General features: G+C 25.3%; 1 protein-coding gene across 7 annotated transcripts in view; it reads right to left on the reverse strand.

The window, feature by feature from the left end:
• Positions 1–86: 86 nt before the first annotated feature.
• The window catches only part of LOC105208545 (dynamin), a 43,357-nt gene continuing 22,101 nt past the window's right edge, over positions 87–21,342 (reverse strand). For 4 of the 7 annotated variants that reach the window (XM_054231508.1, XM_029037973.2, XM_054231507.1 and 1 more), the window contains exons 10-17: positions 20,316–20,435; positions 19,076–19,090; positions 14,716–14,919; positions 14,530–14,623; positions 14,283–14,419; positions 13,935–14,086; positions 8,921–9,067; positions 87–1,233 (exon numbers count right to left, since the gene is read on the reverse strand). In XM_054231508.1, the coding sequence (XP_054087483.1) occupies positions 1,152–1,233; positions 8,921–9,067; positions 13,935–14,086; positions 14,283–14,419; positions 14,530–14,623; positions 14,716–14,919; positions 19,076–19,090; positions 20,316–20,435 (951 nt within the window). In that variant the 3' untranslated portion in view covers positions 87–1,151. Of the gene's footprint in view, positions 1,234–8,920; positions 9,068–11,566; positions 11,835–13,934; positions 14,087–14,282; positions 14,420–14,529; positions 14,624–14,715; positions 14,920–19,075; positions 19,091–20,315; positions 20,436–21,342 lie in introns of those variants that run through there. The other 3 variants (XM_029037975.2, XM_054231509.1, XM_054231510.1) reach the window with 3 other exon arrangements.

Consider the following 21,342-nt stretch of genomic DNA (forward strand, 5'->3'; position numbering starts at 1 on the left):
GGCGAAAAAAAATGGAAAGCTTAAAAAAATGCAATTTAATGTGGGTACTTACGGGAATTCCATTTTTTCGCTAAAAAATAAGCAAATTTCGATTTTACAATTTTATTTATTAATTTCTTTTAATTAAATATTTTATGTTTTTAATATTTTTCGGTCTATTAAATATACACAACTTAGCTTGACTGTTACTGTTACTGTTACGGTTACAATACTTAATGCGCTAAAGTTTTATACTTTAATTTGCTACACTAATTGTAGCATTTTATAAAATTATAGTGGCGTAATATAATTTTTAATTAAAAAAAAATACTTAATTCAGCTGATCATCACGATTTGTTTGCTAACAATTGTACGTAGCTGTGTATAATTAATTATGTATTGTGTATTCTTTTATTTATTTACAAATTTTAGTGTTTTTTTTGTAGAAATTTTGTTGTAAAAGCGTGTGCTGCAAAAAGTGGTGTGGTGGAGTGGCTGTGTTAGCTGATATTGCGGCATTGTGGCATACAAATTTTGTTTTCTATTAAATTTGAATATTATTTACATGTGCTTTTGGCATTTTTTACATAAAAAAAATTCAATTTTCATAAATTATTTTGTATTAGTTTCGAGTGGGGTTTGAGTTTGTCGCTTGAGAGTTAGGTTAGTTATATTTTTTTCAATTTCTACGTATTTTATTCGCCACTGCTGGTGTAAAGAATACATTTTACAGTTTGTAAACAATATTATAATGAATTTTATGCGTTTTGCGGAACGAAAATTTAATTTTCTTTCATTAACGTCAGCTAATAAACACATTTTTTTTGTTAACACACACACTGTAATTACGGCCACAAATTACAAATACAACACGCGCTTACAAACTAAAACTACACGCTGCTGCTAGTTTTAAATTTCGTTTCTTTTTTTTTTCTTTTTTGTTGTTTTTTTCGCTTGCTTTCTCTTTCGTTAAACACTAAGTTCAATTAGTTCAATCAGGCGTATGTCAATCTTATCAATTTAAACGTTATTTTCTTTTCACTACCTTCTTGTGTTAAATATTTTAAGTCTATTTCTTGTGTATTGTTGTATACGAACACCAACAAAAGCGGTGGAATCCACTCGCAATACGAGTACCTTTAAAATGGCACAACCGCCATTTTGCTGCCTGCTTAGTATGGCCGTCCATTTGTGGTGTTGCCATAGTATGAAGGTCGCTCCGGCAGTTTGGGTGGTGCATTCGGCACAGGACGACTGTGGGGAAAAATAATTGAAGAAAAAGAAAAATTAGAAAAATTAAATAAAAATTAAAAAAATTAATAAAATAATAATAAAAAATAGAGAGAGAAAGAGAAAGAGAGAGAAATTCAGCTGCGTAGTGATAAGAAAATATTAGTTAGAGAGTTGCTGTGTGGTACATTTACATGGTAAATTTAACGTACAACTCACCTTGACGTATGCGTAATATACAGTGTTTATGGTGCAAGCGTGTAGGGTTAGGTAAATAGTGAGAAAATGCCCAGCACCAAAAGCAGACAAGAGCGTTCTTTAAGCACTAAATTGACAAGTGACAGTTGGACTAAATACAGTTCAACTTCTATAACTCGAACTGCCATAACTCGAACAATTGGCAATAGAAGTCAAGATTAATACAAATTACCTTCAGTAACTCGGAAGTCTCTTTAACTCGAAGTTTTTTTGGTGGATTATGGTGATTCGAGTTAGAGAAGTTCCACTGTATTTTCAAACTGGTTTATGTTTTAACGACGCAACGCATGATTCAGTTAGAATGCAGTGATGATTTATGATTTGATTTATGCAACGCAAGACTTCAAACAGCACGCGTTGTTTTTGGAAAAATATATATTTTTAGATAATAAAAAATTAATATTTTTAGCTAATCCTCAATTTAAGGGGTTAGATGGGTCTCAAATTTCCAAAATTTGAAACAAAAAAAAAATGTGTCTTTTTTATTATTATTTGTATCCAAAAATATCAAATCAATCCGTGTAATATTCTAAGAGATATATACATTGGAAGTTCCGCCCAGCTGGCCACGTCAGTAGGAATGTAAAACTTTTATCTGAAAACTTAATTTTTCGACTCGGTGTATACGATTTCTCGAAAAGTTATGAAGCTATTTTTTTTTTCAAATTTTGCACACGTCTCTGGAATAATATTATTAGTTAATGAACGAGAAAGATGAAGATTTTTTTTACATTTTATTCACAACTATTTTTTTCGAGCCAATATATGTACATATGCCGAAAATTTAAAAAAAAATTGAGTTTTTTTTTTAATTTGTAAATAATTCAAATTTCAATATTTTCTTGTTTCCTTCGTTCATTAAACTTAAATATTAGATCATTCTGGCCTTTTCTTCTAGATTTTCGAGAAAAAATCAGCAGTAAAAAATCGAAATTTTTGAAAAAACAAAAAAGCTTCGATCAGGCCTAAAAGTCTTATGTCTTCTAAAAGCTGTATCAATTTCATTAAAACCTTTGGAGCGGTTTTAGGGTTACAGTTGTCACCAGTTCTAAAAACATAGTTCTGAATAAACGCATTTAAATTGTCACAATAGAGTTTTGGAGTGCCCGAGCGCTCTTTGTTATTTGTCGAATAACTCGAAAAGTAATTATCGGATCAACTTCAAATTTTCAGAGAATATTTTTGAGATATGACAATAAACCAAAATGCAAAAAAAAAAGAAAAAATTAGTTTTTGAAAATCCTGACTACCCCTAACCCCTTACCGCTACCAAGAGTTACCGAAGCAAATATAATAGCAAAAAAGAATGAATTTTGATCAAGAAAGCGTATCAGCATTGAATGTATATGGATATAGATAAGTAGGATAAGGTCAAAAACAACCATGAATTTAGTAGAAAATATATGTAGTTGCACAACGCTGAAAAGCTTCTCAGCCTTCGTGTTTCGAAAATCTATTAGACCGCAGAAGTGAGTACGTATATTATGAAACTGATAGAAATAAATGTATGCACTAATTTTAGCAAACAGCTGACTATAAAACGTCACTTTTCGACTCGTGCGTTGCCTCTAATGCCATCTCAGTATATTAAATAAATTTATAAATATTTTTATTTAATATAATATAATATATATATTTTATTCATAACATTTCCTTGCATAATTCACTGCTGTTTCATTTATAATGCAATAATAGTATACATATAAGGTGTCTTCCAATGCAAAATTCCAATTGCTTTGAAGAATGTGTATATTTCTTTGTTTCTGAGTACGTTGGCTACTACGGAGTGCCGAACAATTTTACACGCAAAAAATTTTAATTTATATTTATACATATATAGATATCAAATATATGATATTTAAATGCTTGTGGATTATATACTGTTTGGAGTGCAAGAGTAAAAGTGTGGGGGACGAAAAGTTATTTTTATGACAATCCGTTAACTGACAGTTTGTCAATCCTTCAACTGACAGTTTGTCTATCCGTCAACGGGACAGCTTTTAGTGAATTATAGAAAACAAAATGTTTAAATTTGGAAGAATTTATTGAACGAATTTGCAAATGCAACACTAAAAATAACGCATTGCGGGAGTAAACTGTAATAATTATTTTAGGTCAAATAAAAGCTGTCAAAGTAATGACGTATATCGGTTTTTTATGTCAAATTTACTGACATGGAAATACTATTTATCACCTAAATCGAGAAATTATGTTAGTTGGGCTAGAAAAAATGCATACCATAGAAAAATTTTATATGACGTATAACTGTCAGTTTACTACGTCAAAGTATATACGTTGAAGTACTGTCAGAAAAATGTTAATTGCGAAAAAAAATACTTTTGCTTATTAGATTTAGACTTTTAGCTGTCATTTCACACAAAAAATAATTTGCAATTAAAATTTTGTTAAATTGAAAAAAAATGTATAAATTTATAAAAAAATTATAAAACTGCCAAAATACTGACATTAGAAAATTGTTTAAAAAATTTTTGCAGGGTTGCAACAAATGCAGGCAGAGTGTTTTTAGTGTTTTAAATCGGTAACGGCTTAAATAACAGTATATTTTGTTTACTGTTATTTTCAAAAAAAAATAAAAATGTTTTGTCAAAATATTAGATTTGGATTTTTAGCTCGATATAAAAATTAATATTAATATTAATTAATATTTTCTTAAATGCAAAAAAATCAGTGATTAAACTGTCAAAATACTGACAATAAAAAAATATTTTTTGGCAGGGTTGCAACAAATGCAGGCGAAGTGTTTCTAGTGTTTAAATTGGTAACGGTTTAAATAACAGGCTTTTTTGTTTACTGTTACTTTAAAAAAAAAAAATTTTGTTTTGCCAAATTTGCTGACTCATAATACTTTCGCGTTTAATGTCAAATATTGTTTTTACATTTCTTATTTACTTTTTATGGGCATTTCAGCTCAAATATACACTTATATTATTATGCTCAGCGTTAGATTTTTTTTTTTTGCAAAAAGTGGCATCATATTCATCAATATTATTGATTTTTATTTCTGCACTATATATATTTTATACTATTATATATTTTATATAGGTTAGGTTGTTTTGTTTTTGTTTTGTGTTTCGTACATGTACCCCCCATAAAATATATCGCGCGTTCGTCGAGTCTTTCGGTAATATACGCTATTCTACGTAAGCCGTACACTTGTCAGTAAGAACACCAAAAACAGCTAAGGCATATTGTTGGCATTTGCTTAAAAACAGTAAGTATGTCACACTAATTTCTCCCCCCACCGCAATTTTTTTTATTTTTAATGTAATGTAAAGTGGCATATTTCGTTTTAATGTGTATAGGGTATACATATGGTGAGCAATTAGTTATTTATACATATGTATGTAGTTTATTATATTTTTCCACAATAATTGCGCTGTTTTTAAGCTTCTAAGTTTAAAGTTCAGCATAAATTTTTACTACACTCAAAAAAAACAACACACTAGTTATATGCATAGCAATAATTATTTGAAAATTTGCAAGAGATATATAGTATATATAAATTTTTCAATACATATACATATAGATAATGCATATTTTATTTGTAGTTTTTTTATTATTGCTGTCTATAAGTTTACTTTATTTTGTAAAACTCGCATTTTGCTAAACTAACCTCAAATTATGCATAGGTCTCAAAATATTTATTACGCTCTGTTTCTACAGTTTTATGCAAGCCGATAACAAGTACATATATGTTCACTTCACTTCAAATCTGCGGAAAAAAAGCTATCGTTATATTTTGGTCATCCCTCGAGTTCTAACACTGCTTAACTTTTGTGAAAATTGTCGAACGTGCAATACGCTTTTTTTTACTAAATTTAAAAATTTGTTTCGTACACTAGTAGTTTAGTTCATTTGCGTTGTATATGCTTTGTATCTTACCGTTATTTTTTTTGTAGCAAAAAATTATTTTATTAAGCTCTATGTATGTATGTAAGTATGTCACTTTCATCATTTTTAAATACTCATATGAAATAAAATGTAATAAAATTAAAAAAATTATTAAAAAAATATATAAAAAATATTTAAAAAAAAAATTAAAAAAATTAGAAAACATAAAAAAATATTTAAAAAATTAAAAAAATGTATATTAAAAATATTTAATAAAATCAAATATTTCAGTGTTGCCACTATTTAAAAAATATATATTAATTTAAAAAATTTTGACATTTTATTTAAAACAAATCAAAAACAATTGAACTTCCCTAACTTGGAGTATCCATAATCCACAATAAACCTTCTATATTTCCGGGTTACAGAAGCTAATTCGTATGAAATTTAACTTCTATTATTAATTTAAGAATTCGAGTTATGGAGAACTCCGAGTTATAAAAGTTCAAGTTATGAAAGTTCAACTGTATTTCAGTGTTGCCACTATTTTTTTAACAAAAAATTTTTAATTAAAAAAAAATTTACTTATTTAAAAAAAAATCAGATATAACAGTGTTGCCACTCTCTCCACTCAAAAAATTAAATAAAATTAAATATGCCTAACCCCACTTTCATTCTGTACAATTTTTTTAACAAACAATATTTAATTTAATTTTTTTTTTTTTAAATCAGATATAACATTGTTGCCACTATTTTTTATTAAAAAAAGTTAAAAAAATTTTCAAAAATATAATTAGTTAATTTTTTTGGATTTTAATACCAATTGTTTAGCACTGCGTTCAATTTTGTTAAATATTATTTTTAAATTCCAGAAAATGTATCATAAAAATATAATAAATAATAAAAAATATTACAAAAAAAACTTTTTAAATAAAATTAAATATGCCTAACCTCACTTTTTTTCTGTACGCGCAATAAAAAAAATTTTTAATTTATTTATTTATATTTATGTATACTGTTTCAATTAACTTTATTATAAGCAACTATTTTAATACATACATACAATACAAGTTGTAGCTTTGTTGTTGTTATTGTGTATTTTTTTATAAATATTTGTTTTTACATTAAAATATGCAATAAGGTTCAACAATTGAAAGCATATACACATAACTGCATTTAAATACTTTGAGATATCTTGAGAGAAATAGCATTAAAGTGGAAACTAAATGCTAATACCGTTATGTAGGGTTGCCACAAAAACAACTTAATTGCATTTTATTTTACAAACATTTAAATTTAAACATTTTTGTCATCATAAATATGTATGCATGTAGTTCACATCATCAAGTGCGTACGCTTTAAAAGAGCAGTGAATAATTGAGTAAGTATATTTTTTTAAGATAGTATTTTTTGCATTATTTACTACATTAACACACAAATAGCAACAACGAATTTGTAATTCAATTACTTATGTACTTAAATTTTATATTAATTGTAATTGTATTTTCTTTAATTTGTTTTATTTTCTTCACTTTTGTTTATTTAATATGTATACTTAACGCATTTTGTTTAATTCCCTAAATAATTGTTTGTATGTATAATATATATGTATGTATGTACGTATTTAATTAATGTTGTATATTCATTGTATATATGTAAATATGTATTTAGGTTTGTTGGCCGAAGGGTAATAATATGTATATCGAAAATTTAAAGTCAGAGAAACGTCAAAAATATTAAAAAAAAAAGATTTTAAAAAAATTAAAAAAATCAAACATAAAAAAAAATTAAAAATAAAAAAAATTATTTTAATTTTTTTCTTTTTATTTTTAATTTTTTTAACGTTTTTTTTAATTTTTTAAATCTTGTTTTTTAATATTTTTGTAATTAAAAAAAAATTAAAATTCATAACAAATAAATAATAAAAAAACAATATCATATAATACAAAATATATAAAAATAAAATACAATAAAAAAATGAAATAAATTAAAGAAAAAAATTAATATAAAAAATAAAATAAATAATAAAGAATTAAAAGCAATATTGTGTAATAAAAAAAATATATAAAAAATAAAAATAATAATATCTTTAAAATAATTAATTCAAATGAAAAATAATATAAATAAAATAAACTTTTTAAAATATGAAATAATATAAAAATAAAAATTATTATTAGAAATTTAAAACAATATTATGTAATAAAAAAATATAAAAAAGTTAACGAAAAAAAATAATATCTCCAAAAAAATTTAAATGAAAAATAATATATCTTACACAAAATTAATTTAAAACCTCACAAAAAGTGAATAAAATTCAGATCCAAAAATGTTTTAAAGTAATAACGCGAATTTGAAAGAAAAAAAAAATTTTAAACAATTTTGTGTTTTCAAATTGTTTACCTAAAAATATTTCAGCAATTTTGAATTTAAACAAAAATGGTTATCGAAATTTAGTAAAAAAAAGTTACACAGCCACACAAAAAAAAAAATTGTGTCATGGGGAAGTTTTAAAATATGTCCACCATATTGGTTCGTCATTTTGAATTTTTAAAAAGTAACGACAAATTCATAATCAGCGACCCCGAAAACCACCGATTAACGAGTTTGAAGCGATTCCGATGAATTTATCAAAAAAGCGTCCGCAATATTGGATACGCCATTCTGAATTTTGAAAAACCGACACCGGATTCGTAATCAGCGACGCCGAAAACCCCCGAGGATCGAGTTTGAAGCCATTCCGGGAAATTTTTCAAAAAAAGAATCCGCCATAAAGGATCCACCATTTTGAATTTTGAAAACCCGGCACCGGATTCGTAATCAGCGACCACGAAAACCCCGGGATGACGAGTTTCAAGCGAATACTATGAATTTTTCAAAAAAAAAAGCTTCCGCCATTTTGAATTTTGAAAGACCGACACCGGATTCGTAATCTGCGACTCCAAAAACCCAGAAATGACGAATTTCAAGCGCATCCGATGTATTTTAAAAATCGCCGTCCGCCATATTGGTTTTCTGGGGTTATCTCAAAACCCTGATCTGATGAGGTTAAATAAACCTCAGATATGGATTCAGAGACCCCAACAAACATTTTATACAGGGAATGACAAAAATTTATTTTTTTGTGGCTGGCTGTGTTATTAATGAAGTTTCTGATGGATTTTGAATAAACATGAATGAACAGGATCAAATATACAGTATGTAAAGCTTACTGATAATTTCAAGAAAGCATGACCAATGTAAACGCAATAAAATTAAATTTTTTAGTAAATAAACAAATCAGATGCAAAGAATTTAGTATTAAATAAAAACATAACAAACACATAAGCAAAGTAATTAAAACTAAAACTAATGAAATTCGTAAACAACAACAATAACACATACACAACAAATGCGTAACGCAGTCAATACTGTAAATGTGTGTGTTTGTTTGTTTGTATGTGTAGAAATTTGCTTAATACATTTTTTTTAATTTTAGTTGGTTTTTGTTTTTTTTTTTTTTTGTTGCAGTAATTAGTAACCAAAGCATTACTTATTATAATTTTAAAATTTGCTTTTGAAATTTTATTTGTAAGTTTTTTTTTATTTTTTGTCAATTGTTTACTTGAAGCGTGTCGCAAAAACGTTCGAAAGTTCATTCACGGCTGCCTGGCCCACGACTTGATTCACCTGCCCCTGCATACTCGCCGGTATGTAACGGTTTGCGCCACTCTGTTGGGTAATCGCACCGCCGACCGCTCCGGTGACACGGCTTTAATGGATAAGAGTTGCCAGATGACAAAAAGAGATGTTGATTTTTCATTTTTTTTTTTTGCAATGGTTATTTGGTAATTTAGTTTAGGGAGTGGTGGTGTTTTTGTGTATTTTGTATATTTTTGTTTTTTTATTATTGTTACACAAACATTTAATGGACAAACGAACGAAATTCGATACCAAAAATAAGATTTCTGTATTGATTATCGATTGTGAAAAATATGTATTTATCGGAACGTTTGAAACCCCTTTTTAACTAAATTTCTATTGGCGAATTGGATTTGAAAACCGGAAAAATCAAATTAAAAATCGAAAAAATAAATAAATGTTTGTCTGTCTGTAGGAAATATTTTACAATTAAAAAAAAAATATAATTTCAAAGAAATTAATAACAAAAAAATTGAATTGGAACCTTTCGAGGCTTTAAATATGAAATTTCACTAAAACTTTCAATAATGGATATTAAAATAGAAAAAATATATATTAATTTTAATTGAATTATAAAAAAGTTTAAATTAAAAAAAATTATAACAAAAACTAAATTACACAAAATATGAAATTTCACTAAAAAAATTTTTCAAAATGAGATGTTAAATATGGAATTACAAAAGATTTAAAAAATTTAAAAAATTTAATTATAAAAAAGAAAATTTAAATTAAAAAAAAGTAATAACAATAAGTTTTAAAAATTGATTGGAACTTTTCAAAACTTTAAGTATGAAATTTCACTAAACAAAACTTTTGCAGTTAAAATAAAAAAAAGAAATATTAGGTGTACAACTTTGCTTCCGTTGTTTTCCAATAGATGTCTCTAGGGTCAAGCACTGGTCGATTAAATCGTTTTATATCGATCCTGGACGTTTGTGTCAACATTAATCCAACAAAATATTTGTAGAGATCTGTTTGCATCCCAAACTTATTCTCAACTGAAAATGTCACTTTTTGACGAATTTTCGACATTTGCGGGAATATCTCTAGGGTCAAGCACTGATCGATTAAATCGTTTTATATCGATCTTGGACGTTTGTGTCAAACAAAATATTTGTAGAGATCTGTTTGAGGCGGAAGCAAAGTTGTAGACCTAATATTTAATTACAAAAGAGAAAATAAAATTAAAATTTTGAATTTAATTATAAAAAATACATAAGAATTTTGTATAACATAATAATACGTAATTAAAAATAAAAACATAATAATAATTCGTTTTTTATAATAATAAAAATTTGTAAAAATTTACTTATTTCTTAAAAAAAAAAACAAATTAGTCACAACAGAATAATGATGAAATGAACATACATACATACACATATCAAAAAGCGAAGCAAATGATAGTTTGGTGTGAAAAATGTAGTCACAAAAAAAAAAAAAAAAAAAAAAAAACAAATATGAAAAAATAAAAAATTAAAAAAAAAAAACTAAAAAAAAAATAAAAAAAAAAATTTTTAATTAAAAAAAAAAAAACGATTGACTCCTTATATAAACTGCTATCTATGGGCATAACAAATTACCTAGCACAGCATGTATTTCACCTTAATACCTTGACTAATTAGCAAGCCACAAGACATTACACAATGAAATACAAGTCCACAATCATTTATGACGATATTCACAGTGTTGCGTAAAATAATGAAAGGGTTAACAAAAAATAAATATTATAAACTGAATTTTTAATAATGTTTAAACAAATTTACATTAAACAAAATTTAAAATTTTTATAATTCGATATTTTTTAAATACTATTAGCAAGTTGAAAAAATAAAAATTATCACACTTTTTTATACAAAATTCAATAACTAAAATTTTTAATGGAAAACATGTTTCTCATACAAATTTGAAATATTAAATATTTTAAATTTTAACCAAACATTATGCTTTATACGTTAAGGCATTCGTACCGTTCAAAAAAAAAATATTACTTAAAACCATTATTCGTGTTTTTTTTTAATTAACTTTTATTGCATATTTTCATTACAATCAATAACAACAATATGCCTAGAAATAATGGCAAACATTTTTAGTGATTATTTAAATATATGTTGTATATGTATATGCGGTTGATTTATTTTTTTAACTACTATTTTTAACATTATTATTTTTTAAGTGTTTTATAATTTACTTTGTTTTATTATTAATTAAATATTTTTTTATTTTATGTATTTATTTATATATTTTTTTTTGTTAATAATGAAATTCTTTGCTATTTTTATTTATTTATATTTTTTTAGGTTTACAATAAGCGTTGAATTGTTTCTGCGATTTTACAAAACAATTCAAATAAATTTTAGTATTTTTCAATGTTTTTTTAAATAATACTTTTTAATTTTTTTTTCAATTTTTATTAATTTTTTTATGTTTATATTTCATTTTTGTTGGTAGTAACGCGCTAATCTTACACTAATTTTATATATGCATTTGTATTATAGGTGTACTTCATTTGTTTGTGTTTAATTTGCTGCTGCAAGTTTTCAAAAACTATAAATTTGGGTGACACAGCTTATTGTTTTTGTTATTACTTTTTATGGCAAAAATGAAATTGTTTAATGGATTATACATATTATAGTGTAATTTAAATATTTTGTAGATATTTTTTCTTTGTTATTGCCATATTTTTTTTTGCATGGAATGCTTACATTGAGATGCCAGTATATATTTTTTGCTTTGATAATTTCTTTTAATTAATTGAGATTTATATGTAATGTTAGGAGGATAGGTATTTGTAAACACATATCATTTAAAGTGCGATTATGTAGTTGATTTAGCGACGACTATTGAATTAAACGAACACGCAGTATTGCATTTTGAGATAGGGTGAGCGGGCGAAATGTTTATAATATTTTAATTTTTATTAATTTAATTTTTTTGTAATTTTTATTTATTTATTAATAATTAATTTTTTTTTATTTTATTTTTATTTTTATTTTTTTTTTATTTTATTTTTTTATTTTTTTTTTATTTTATTTTTTTATTTTTATTTTTTTTTTTATTTTTATTATTATTATTTTTATTTTTTTATTTATTTTTTTTTTAATTTTTAAATTTTAATAAATCATCAGTTAATAATAATTTTTTGAAACATAATTCCAAAAATTATAATATTATTAATTTTTATTAAATTTAAAATTTTAATTAAATATTAATATTATTTGTTTAAAATTTACAGAATGATTTTTTATACAATTTTTATGAAATATATTAAATTATTTTTATTTTTTTATTAATCATTAATATTATTTTTCATGTATAAAATTCACAAAATGACCAACAAAAAGAATGAAAGCGTAAAAAGTATTTTCATGTGAGAGTAAAAAGGTAAAGTTTTCAATATTTATAAAATAATTATATTGAGAATTGTGTAGAAAAAAGACAAAAAATATATATTAATTTTCAATTTGTTGCATTTTTGGCGTTAGCAAGTTTTGTAGACACACACACAGTTTTGTGTGCAAAAAGTAAGCGAGCATTTTGGGAGAGAGGAAGAAAAGAGACAAAAAACATTTTGGTTTATTGTTAATTTTTTTTTTTTCAAGTGTTATCAGAAAAGATTGTGAAAAATCTATATACAACTTTAACCAAGTGATTATGTACAAAAAAATTAAAAAAAAAAATTGTTTTTAAATTTATGAATTTAATTATACATATGCACATAAATATGTATTCGTTAAAAACAAATGTAAGGAATGAGGCAATGAATACAGATGATGACAATGATGAGACATTTGTTAATATTGAAGCATGAAAATGGAATTTAATTTAAAAATAACCTTAATAAAAACCCAAATAAATACAAAAACTGAATAATCGGTATTTTTATGTACCACAGAAATTAATCGATATCGAATGGATATTTTTAAGATTAGGGAAAATGTTATTACTATTATTTCGAAAATAGTTATAGAATCGAATTGAAAGTACATACCAATACTAAATACTCGGTATTTTTATGTACCGAATGAAATTAATCGTTACCAAATTAATATTTTTCAGGTTATGGCAAATTTTATTACAATTAGTTCGAATCTAGTTATGGCTAAAAATCGAATTGAAAGTATTCTAATTGAAAAAAAATATGGTATGTCGGTATTGGTAAAAAAAGGTATAAAAAATTACCCTTTAAAGCTCTTACTTTTTTATTTAGTGGAGTTAATATGAAATCTTAATATTATTACGGAAAGAAATATAATCAATATCAATTCTAACGATAACTATATTGACATCCCATATTCAATGTACAAAATTTTTGTAACTTTTTCAAAATGTTTTAAAATTTATAATATTTTAGTTCATGAAAATTGAACGAGTGGTTAGATAAAATTAAAAAAAATATCACTTCTATAACCCTACATAATTCGAGAATTGTTTTTGATGTCGGTTATGTATTAAGAAAAGTATGGTTAAATAAAATAATAAGTTGTTAGGCCCCAAAATAAATTTAAAAAATTCCTTTTTCATTATATACAATTTTAGTACATAACCTCGAAATAAGCTAAAATCTAAATTATAAATCTTTAAATATCAGTAATTTTAAAGATTGTGTACTATTAATAGTGCACAGGCGTGTATTTAGAAGCGAAAAAGAGGTCCCAACCGTCGATAAATTAATAATTTTATAAAATCTAATAAATACAAGTATGAATAAAGACTTAAAAAAATATATGACGCCGATTATTATTATTTGTTTTTAATTTTTTCGTTTTTTGTAATTTTGCTCAATACTTATCGAATACTTTTGCTTTGAAAAACGATAAACAAATGTTACTAACAGAAAAAACTCAAGCAAAACTTATAAAAATTAAGTATGTCGAAATATATGTATGTATATAAAGCGACTTAAAAAATAAAAATAAAATGAAAATATCGGTACTTACGAAGGTAATAGTGGTGGTGGCAGAGCGCCGCCAGGACGACCGCCTGGCAATGGTGGTGCACCGCCGCCTGGGCGATTGGGAATCGCTGGTGCTGGGCGCCCTGATGCGGGTGGTGGTGGTGGGCCGCGTCCACCGGCGCTACCCAAAGAGCCCTGCAAGTGAGAAATAGATACAGATAATTTAGATATAAGCTAAAAAACATATATATTTTCAAAAATTAAATATATATATATTTTTTATTAAATATATTTTTTTATTAGTTAATTACCAAAAATGTGCTTAATTCATAAAAAAATAAGTTCTGCTCATAAATTTTTGCAAAAGTCGTATTTTTACATCGTATTTTACCTGTGATGTTGGTGCAGGTTTGCGTGGACCACCAGGACTTGGTGGTGAGAGACGTGGATTATCCAAACCGCTGGGCAACCAGTCATTTTTGACAGGTGGTGGTAGCGGTGAGGACACTGTGGCCATGGAAACATCACCTGAAAAAATAAATATTTGTTTAATTTGTGTTCAGAAATTAAATCTTCATAAAAAACTGTTAAATTGGAAACAAAATAAATTAAATTTTTTAATACTCCATGAAGCTTACCAATAATTCTTAGCGCTTCCTTGCAGGCGTGGTACATGCGTAACATCTCCTCACGTTTTGTGGCTGATTCCGCCGACTCTTCCATCATTTGTGCCTATAGAAGATCAAGTACAACCGTTAGTAAAAACAAGGAAAAATAATAAATTTATTAACAACAACAAAAAACAAAAAGGTATTCACACTCACCTGATCACCTGTGGCATACAAATGCGCCAACAGTTCGCCGTTAATGAAATCTTTTGAATTATTAATAATCAACATCATTATAGCTTTGGGTACCATATCGCGTGTGGTCTTTGTGACAATCTTCATGTATGAGTCAACCAAATTACGTATGGTCTCCACTTGACGTTCCAACTGTGGATCCGATGTGCTCTCCTCGCTAGCAGACTGTGGTTGTTGTTGTATGCAGTGGTTGTTGTTGAACAAAATTGTGTTGGTGATTTATGGTGATGGACGCAAATTTGTTGAATTTTGTGTGTAAACAAATGTGGTTGTGTGAGAGAGAAGTGATTCGAGTGTGTGCGCATGTGCAGCAGCAGCAGCAGAAGCATTACACATACGTATTTTTGTACATTTCATATTGTTTGTTTGTTGTACAATTCAAGTATGTGGTTTTAGTATTTTTTTTTTCAATTATTTTTATAAATTTTAATATATATATAGGAAAAGGGAAAGAAAAAAGAAAAAAATGGATATGTACAAATTTTCTTTTTCTCAAATCAATAGAAAATCATAAATATAATAATTATAGCGTAAGTAATCCCATTACAACAAATTTCCATTAGAGAGTTTCTCATTCAATGTGTTAGTAGTAGTAAATAGTTTGGAAAAGAAGTAATGAAAAATAGGTAAATATAAAATAGCATATAAATTCGTATAAGATAATTATTAAATGTCAAGCGCTTCCAAAAAAAATCAAACGTCAAATAAAATCTCAGAGAAAATTCCAAATCCCAGTGTGGTCACACTTAATATGCATTAAACATTTAGAAATATTCTTTTTTATCGAGTAAATAAATATTATTAATTTGAAAATAAATAATTGCATGAATTAAACGATTATTTTATTTATAGCCAACGATTAGTTTCAAAAAAAATGTAATTTGAATAAAATATGACAACAACATCAATAAGTAAATTTTTACTGGCAAAGACCACAATCAACCAAATAATTTGATATTTAAAAATAGAGTTACTCACAAAGAGTTATGGAATATAACTATCGATAAAAAGTTATCGTAATTGTTTGAAGTAGTGTGAACACAATTTTTATGATGTGAAGAGCAAATAAAAAATATTGACGTGGAGCAATTTAGCGTTGCAAAATAATAATGATAAAATAAATGTACATAACGTCTAAAAAATATATTATCAACATTTAAAATCATAAATACGAAAATTTTGAAATCAATTGTATATTTAGCCGATTAGAAGATTTAACTAATCAATATTATAGCCTATTCACACAGCCAAATTAATTGATCAATTTAAATTTTAATTGAGAAACCAGTTTTTGTTCTTCGCACTGCCGGCTACTCGATAATCGATCAGCTGTTATACATTTCAGTTTTTGCTTTTCATAAGAAGTTTGTAAGTTTCATCAACTGAATGCTATTTTATTATAGCGTCTACCGTTGAGTAGCGTGAACAAAAACTCGCAGAGAACGTGTATGTAATTAAATACGTTCATTGTCACAGAGTTACATTTCATTTTAAACATATAAATAATAATTATAATTCAATTAACAATGAATGTAGAAAAATTAGATTTTTTGTATGGTAAATCGATCTAAATCAGCGCTTTAATCGAGCAAAGGCCGGTTAATTGATCAATTAGCTCCTGTGCGAAAAGGCTATTATATGAAAAGCCGTTACCAATTTTCAATTACACTTATGTATATTATTATAAAAATTATTCAAATTAAATTCATCCATAGGTAACAGATATGTAGATATTCGAAAGATATTATACCAAAATTTCTTTTTCCAAAATATATACGAAAAAATCGTACTTTCATGATACTTGTTGGAGAAAAATTTAAAATTATGTTATGACAAAAAGGTGCAGTCTTTGTTGTAGCATTCTGCTCGACAACTAATCGCTTGACACTTGTCAAATATTGGCAACTGTCAACATTTTGTCAAGTGTCAATTAATGGCAACTAGTGAAAGCTAACAAATATCGATAAATTAAAAAATAATACAACACTACAACATTTACTGACATACCATATAATTATGTAATAATGAGTTAGTATTTGTGTGGGTTTTTTTTGTAGAATTTTTTATGTTTTTTGAGTTGTTTCGATAAATTTTTATAAAAAAAAACTATGTTGATAAACTATTGATTTTTTTCTGCTCTTAATAGAAGTTAAATATTCAGTCATTTCGGGCTGAGAATATTAAAAAAAGAGTTTGATTGTAGAAGGGTTAAAAAATATATATTTTAATTCTCAAGACTGGAACCTATCTTTAAATTGAAATAAAATTAGTTTAATCGATTTTCCAACTTGAGATAAGACTTTGTTAGTTTTCTAGGGGAGCAAAATCCCAAAATCGGTTTGCAGAATATAAAAAATATACAAAAAAAAAGGTGAATTAGAAACTAATTGAGCAATCAAATCTCTATATGATCTTTTCATCGGGCTAAAGATTCTGGTTTTGAGTAAAAAAATATCTTTTGTACAAAGATGGCAAATCTGAATCTAAGAATGTTGAAAAGGGATGACACAAGCTGATAAAAAATCGATAAATACTCGATTAATCGAAATTTGTGAATAAAAATATTTAACATTTTTAATAATTAGGCTACGATAAAAAAATCGAAAATAAGTAATCGATTAATATTCTGCAAAATACTGAGAAAATTCAAATTTAGTAATTATGCTATGGTTTTCATATTTATCGTTGTAAAATGTTTGATATAAGTATGAGTTTTATTTAACTGTTTGTGTTAAAAAATGGTACTCGAGGTTGTTTGTTTTTCTTTGTTACGTTGAAGGTATTCGCAATGAGATGATGGCATGATTTAAACAAAAAATATTTAACAAGCCATAAATGGTGCAGCTATATGTTGGTAAAGATTTTGTAAAACACTGAGATTTCATTAAACGAAATATAGAAAACGAACAAATAACGTGTATCATAACAAATAAACGTATAACGATAAACGATAAATTAACTGTAAACTAATGCAATTAATTAATCGAAAAACTATGCATAAACAGTAGGGCGCAAATATATTCTCAAGTGGAGAAATTGCTACGCCAACTAAGAGAGAAGAAATTTGATTTTTTTGTGTGTTAAAAGTGATAAAAATATATTTGCGTCCAAACTGAGAGAGGTTAACATCAGCCTTAGTTATTGTACAACAAAATCCAGCAGATAATAATTTAAAAATAAAAAATCATTAAATAAAAAATAATATACAAAATAATTAAGGTTTAAAGTTAGGAGCCAATATTTTTTTAATTTCAATATATTAAAAATCAATCTAAATATCTAAATTTCATGAAAATGTAATGAAATTAAATAAAATTATGAAAAAATAAATTTTTTAAATTTAGAGAAATTTCAAAAAAATTAAAAAAAATATTAACTAAAATACAATACTTAACATCTGCTGAATTTAGTTTCAATAAATATTTAACCGAAAGCAATAACAATATTATAAAACAATTAATAAAAGAAATTAGCAAAACGAAACAATCGGTTTATCGAACAATTTAAATAAACAAGGTGGTTAATTTGTAAACGCATTTGCTCCACACATACGCATAACAAACAAAATGAACAATAAACAAAATTAACGGTTAATTAAAAAATAAATATGTAACAAAAACTTGGTTTGATTGATTTTGCAAACATACGTTTTTCGTTTTCTGTAGTACATATTTCATATTTTTTATACATTTTTATCATTTAAGTATCGTATAAAAATAGATTTGGAAAAAATAAGAAAAAAGACGAATTAAAAGTGTACGTGGAGTTCTGCTTTTATATAAAATTGACTGGCATCATATTGAACTTATATAATTATAATATAATTTAAAAGGAAATAGAAATAATAATGCATCAAAAATATAAATAATTAAAACTAAATAAATTTAAATTTAAATAATTAAAAAAATATATTTAAAAATAATTATAAAAAAATATTTTAAAAATATATATACACAAATTATTTAAAAAAATATATATAACAATAATAAAAAAATATTTAAAATTAATAAAATAAATAAATTTAAAAAAAAAAAATAATAAAAAAATAAATTAAAAAAAATTAAATCAAAATGAACATATTTTTATAAAATAAAGCACACCAAAGTAAATATCATAAAATAACCGTCAAACGCCAATACACCAAATTAATAAAATAAAAATTATTTTTGTTAATTTTGTTTTACTTTTTTTACAAATTTATGTTTTTTTCTTTTTTCCTGTTGTTGTTAAAAACCATTACTTCCATACATTAGATAATGTTACGAAGTACCAATAATATGCAAAATAAATATCAAAATTGTATGAATTAAGTGAAACAAACCTCTTGTCCTTCCTGCTATAGAGTAAAATTCGATAAAACAGAGAAATATACGAAAGTTTGCGTTACAAAGGATTTTTTTTTTTCATTTTTTATATGATTTTTCAAAAATAATTATTCATTTTAATTACGTAGCTTAATAATGTGTAACTCTGTGTGCGTGTTTGGGTTAGTAATTTGGTTACATACATTAAAATAGCGTAAAGGAGGTGGCAGGACGTGATTGAGGTTAGGTTTGGTTTTGAATTGAGCGTACATAATTTGCTATATATATCGATATGTATATTAAATAAATTATATATGTATATAATGTATATAAAATAAATTATATACATACATATAAAAAAAGAAAAGCCTAATAGTTAAAAAAATTGGTTGCGTAATAAAATTTAGTTGGTGGGGAGGGGTGGTGTTAAAAATAAAATTCAGTTTAGCGGAAAAAAATAAAGGCAAAAATTAGAAAATCAAATAAAAAGGACTCAGATTGTTCATAAAATTGGCTTTTACAACATTACGTATTATATTTAATAAGCAACATTGACATTAGCGTGGTCGGAAAGTTTTCATTGGCCCTTTAAATTAAAAAAAAAAATAATAATTTTTTTAAATATTTAATAAATGATACATTTTAAGTCTTAAAAATCAAATGACAACTATATGTGTTGTTCGTTTTGTAAATAAAAAAAATTATATATAATATTATTGATGAAAAACTATTATTATTATTCATAGAAATTACAAAAAAAAATATTTCCAAAAATTTTAATTTATTTGTATTTCGAAAATATTGGCAATACAAGTAAATTTTAGATTATTATTTTTTAATTTTAAATTTTTCTTTATTAAATTTTATTTTTATTTTTTTAATTAATTTTTATTTTATTTTTTTTAATTAATTTTTATTTTATTTTTTTTAATACAATTTTATTATATTTTCTTTAATTAAATTTATTATTTTTTTACTTATTTCTTTATTTATATTTATATTTTTTATTTTTTTATTTTTTTTTATTCTAAATTTTTTTAATTTTAAAATTATTTTAAGCATTTATAGAGTCAATTGAAAACTTTCCCGCCAGTTTAAATGTGAGCCAAGCCACATCTACTATATATATACTATATACTATATGTAAATAAACAATTTTCCGCATATACATATGTGCAGCAACACATATGCATATACTTTGCATACCTACATGAAATTACACTGAAATTAACATTTTCAAAATGCAAAACAACTTACCTCATCGCCATTCTCCTGTGCCACTTGCTTCTCGGGATATACGCCGGCGCGTAGGAATGAAGCCTTCCATGATTCCACATCCTCAACGGTCTCACAGGACAGCTCAAGTTGTTTGTAATCCTAAATTCGCGAAGTTAATAAAAAAATAAATATTTATTAATAAAATTATAGTATTTTATTTGAAAAAACATGAAAAGCAAATTAAAGCAAACTAAATTTCAATGAGCAACAGGAGTGGAGTATACAAGAAACTAAAAAAAAAATACAAGAAAACTTATACAATTTGTACGCAGGAAGTTAGGTATGGTGAGTATTTGAAAAACTCAAAACCAAAAAAAATCGTTAAAAAATTGGTGTTTAAAAAATAAATGGAGATAACGTTTAGCAAGTGGCTACTTACGAAGAGCTAATGCGATTATTTATATAATATTTTAATATTTTATTGAAACAAGTTTTCATTTAAAATATGCTGCAGCTAGACAAAAACATAGTTTTCAAGAGTTCACTTTAGCTAAAATTTGAATTTTATTTCATTTTGTTTTTGTTGCTAAACGCTTTGAAAATCATGCCATGTCCTGGCATATTGCAAATGAAAATTTGTTGCTGGGAAAAATGTTGATAAAAACATAGTAATTTTTATCAAATACAAAAAAATTTAAACGCCATTACCAAACAGTTTGCCATTGCCACACAGGGTTGCAAATACATATGTATACTTTTATATCGTTTAATTTTACTTTTGCTTACGCGCAACACGCGCTATTCAATTGAAATAAACCAGTCAGGAGAAGCGCACACTTACGTATTAGTTAGTACAAGTACATATGTATGCATGTACTAAAAATTTAACGAAAATCAAATGTAAAAAACGGGTACAAAAGAGTATCGTGTGTGTGTGTAAAAGAGAGGCATACATACATACAGAAATATACAACATTATAAGAGGGCAGGTAAATTAAAGAAATTATTAGTTTTTTATAAATTGTATGCAACGCAATTGTTTAGAACATATTTAAATTATTAGGGT

Source organism: Zeugodacus cucurbitae, chromosome 5, assembly GCF_028554725.1.
Source record: "Zeugodacus cucurbitae isolate PBARC_wt_2022May chromosome 5, idZeuCucr1.2, whole genome shotgun sequence".
In the NCBI taxonomy this organism is placed as follows: domain Eukaryota; kingdom Metazoa; phylum Arthropoda; class Insecta; order Diptera; family Tephritidae; genus Zeugodacus; species Zeugodacus cucurbitae.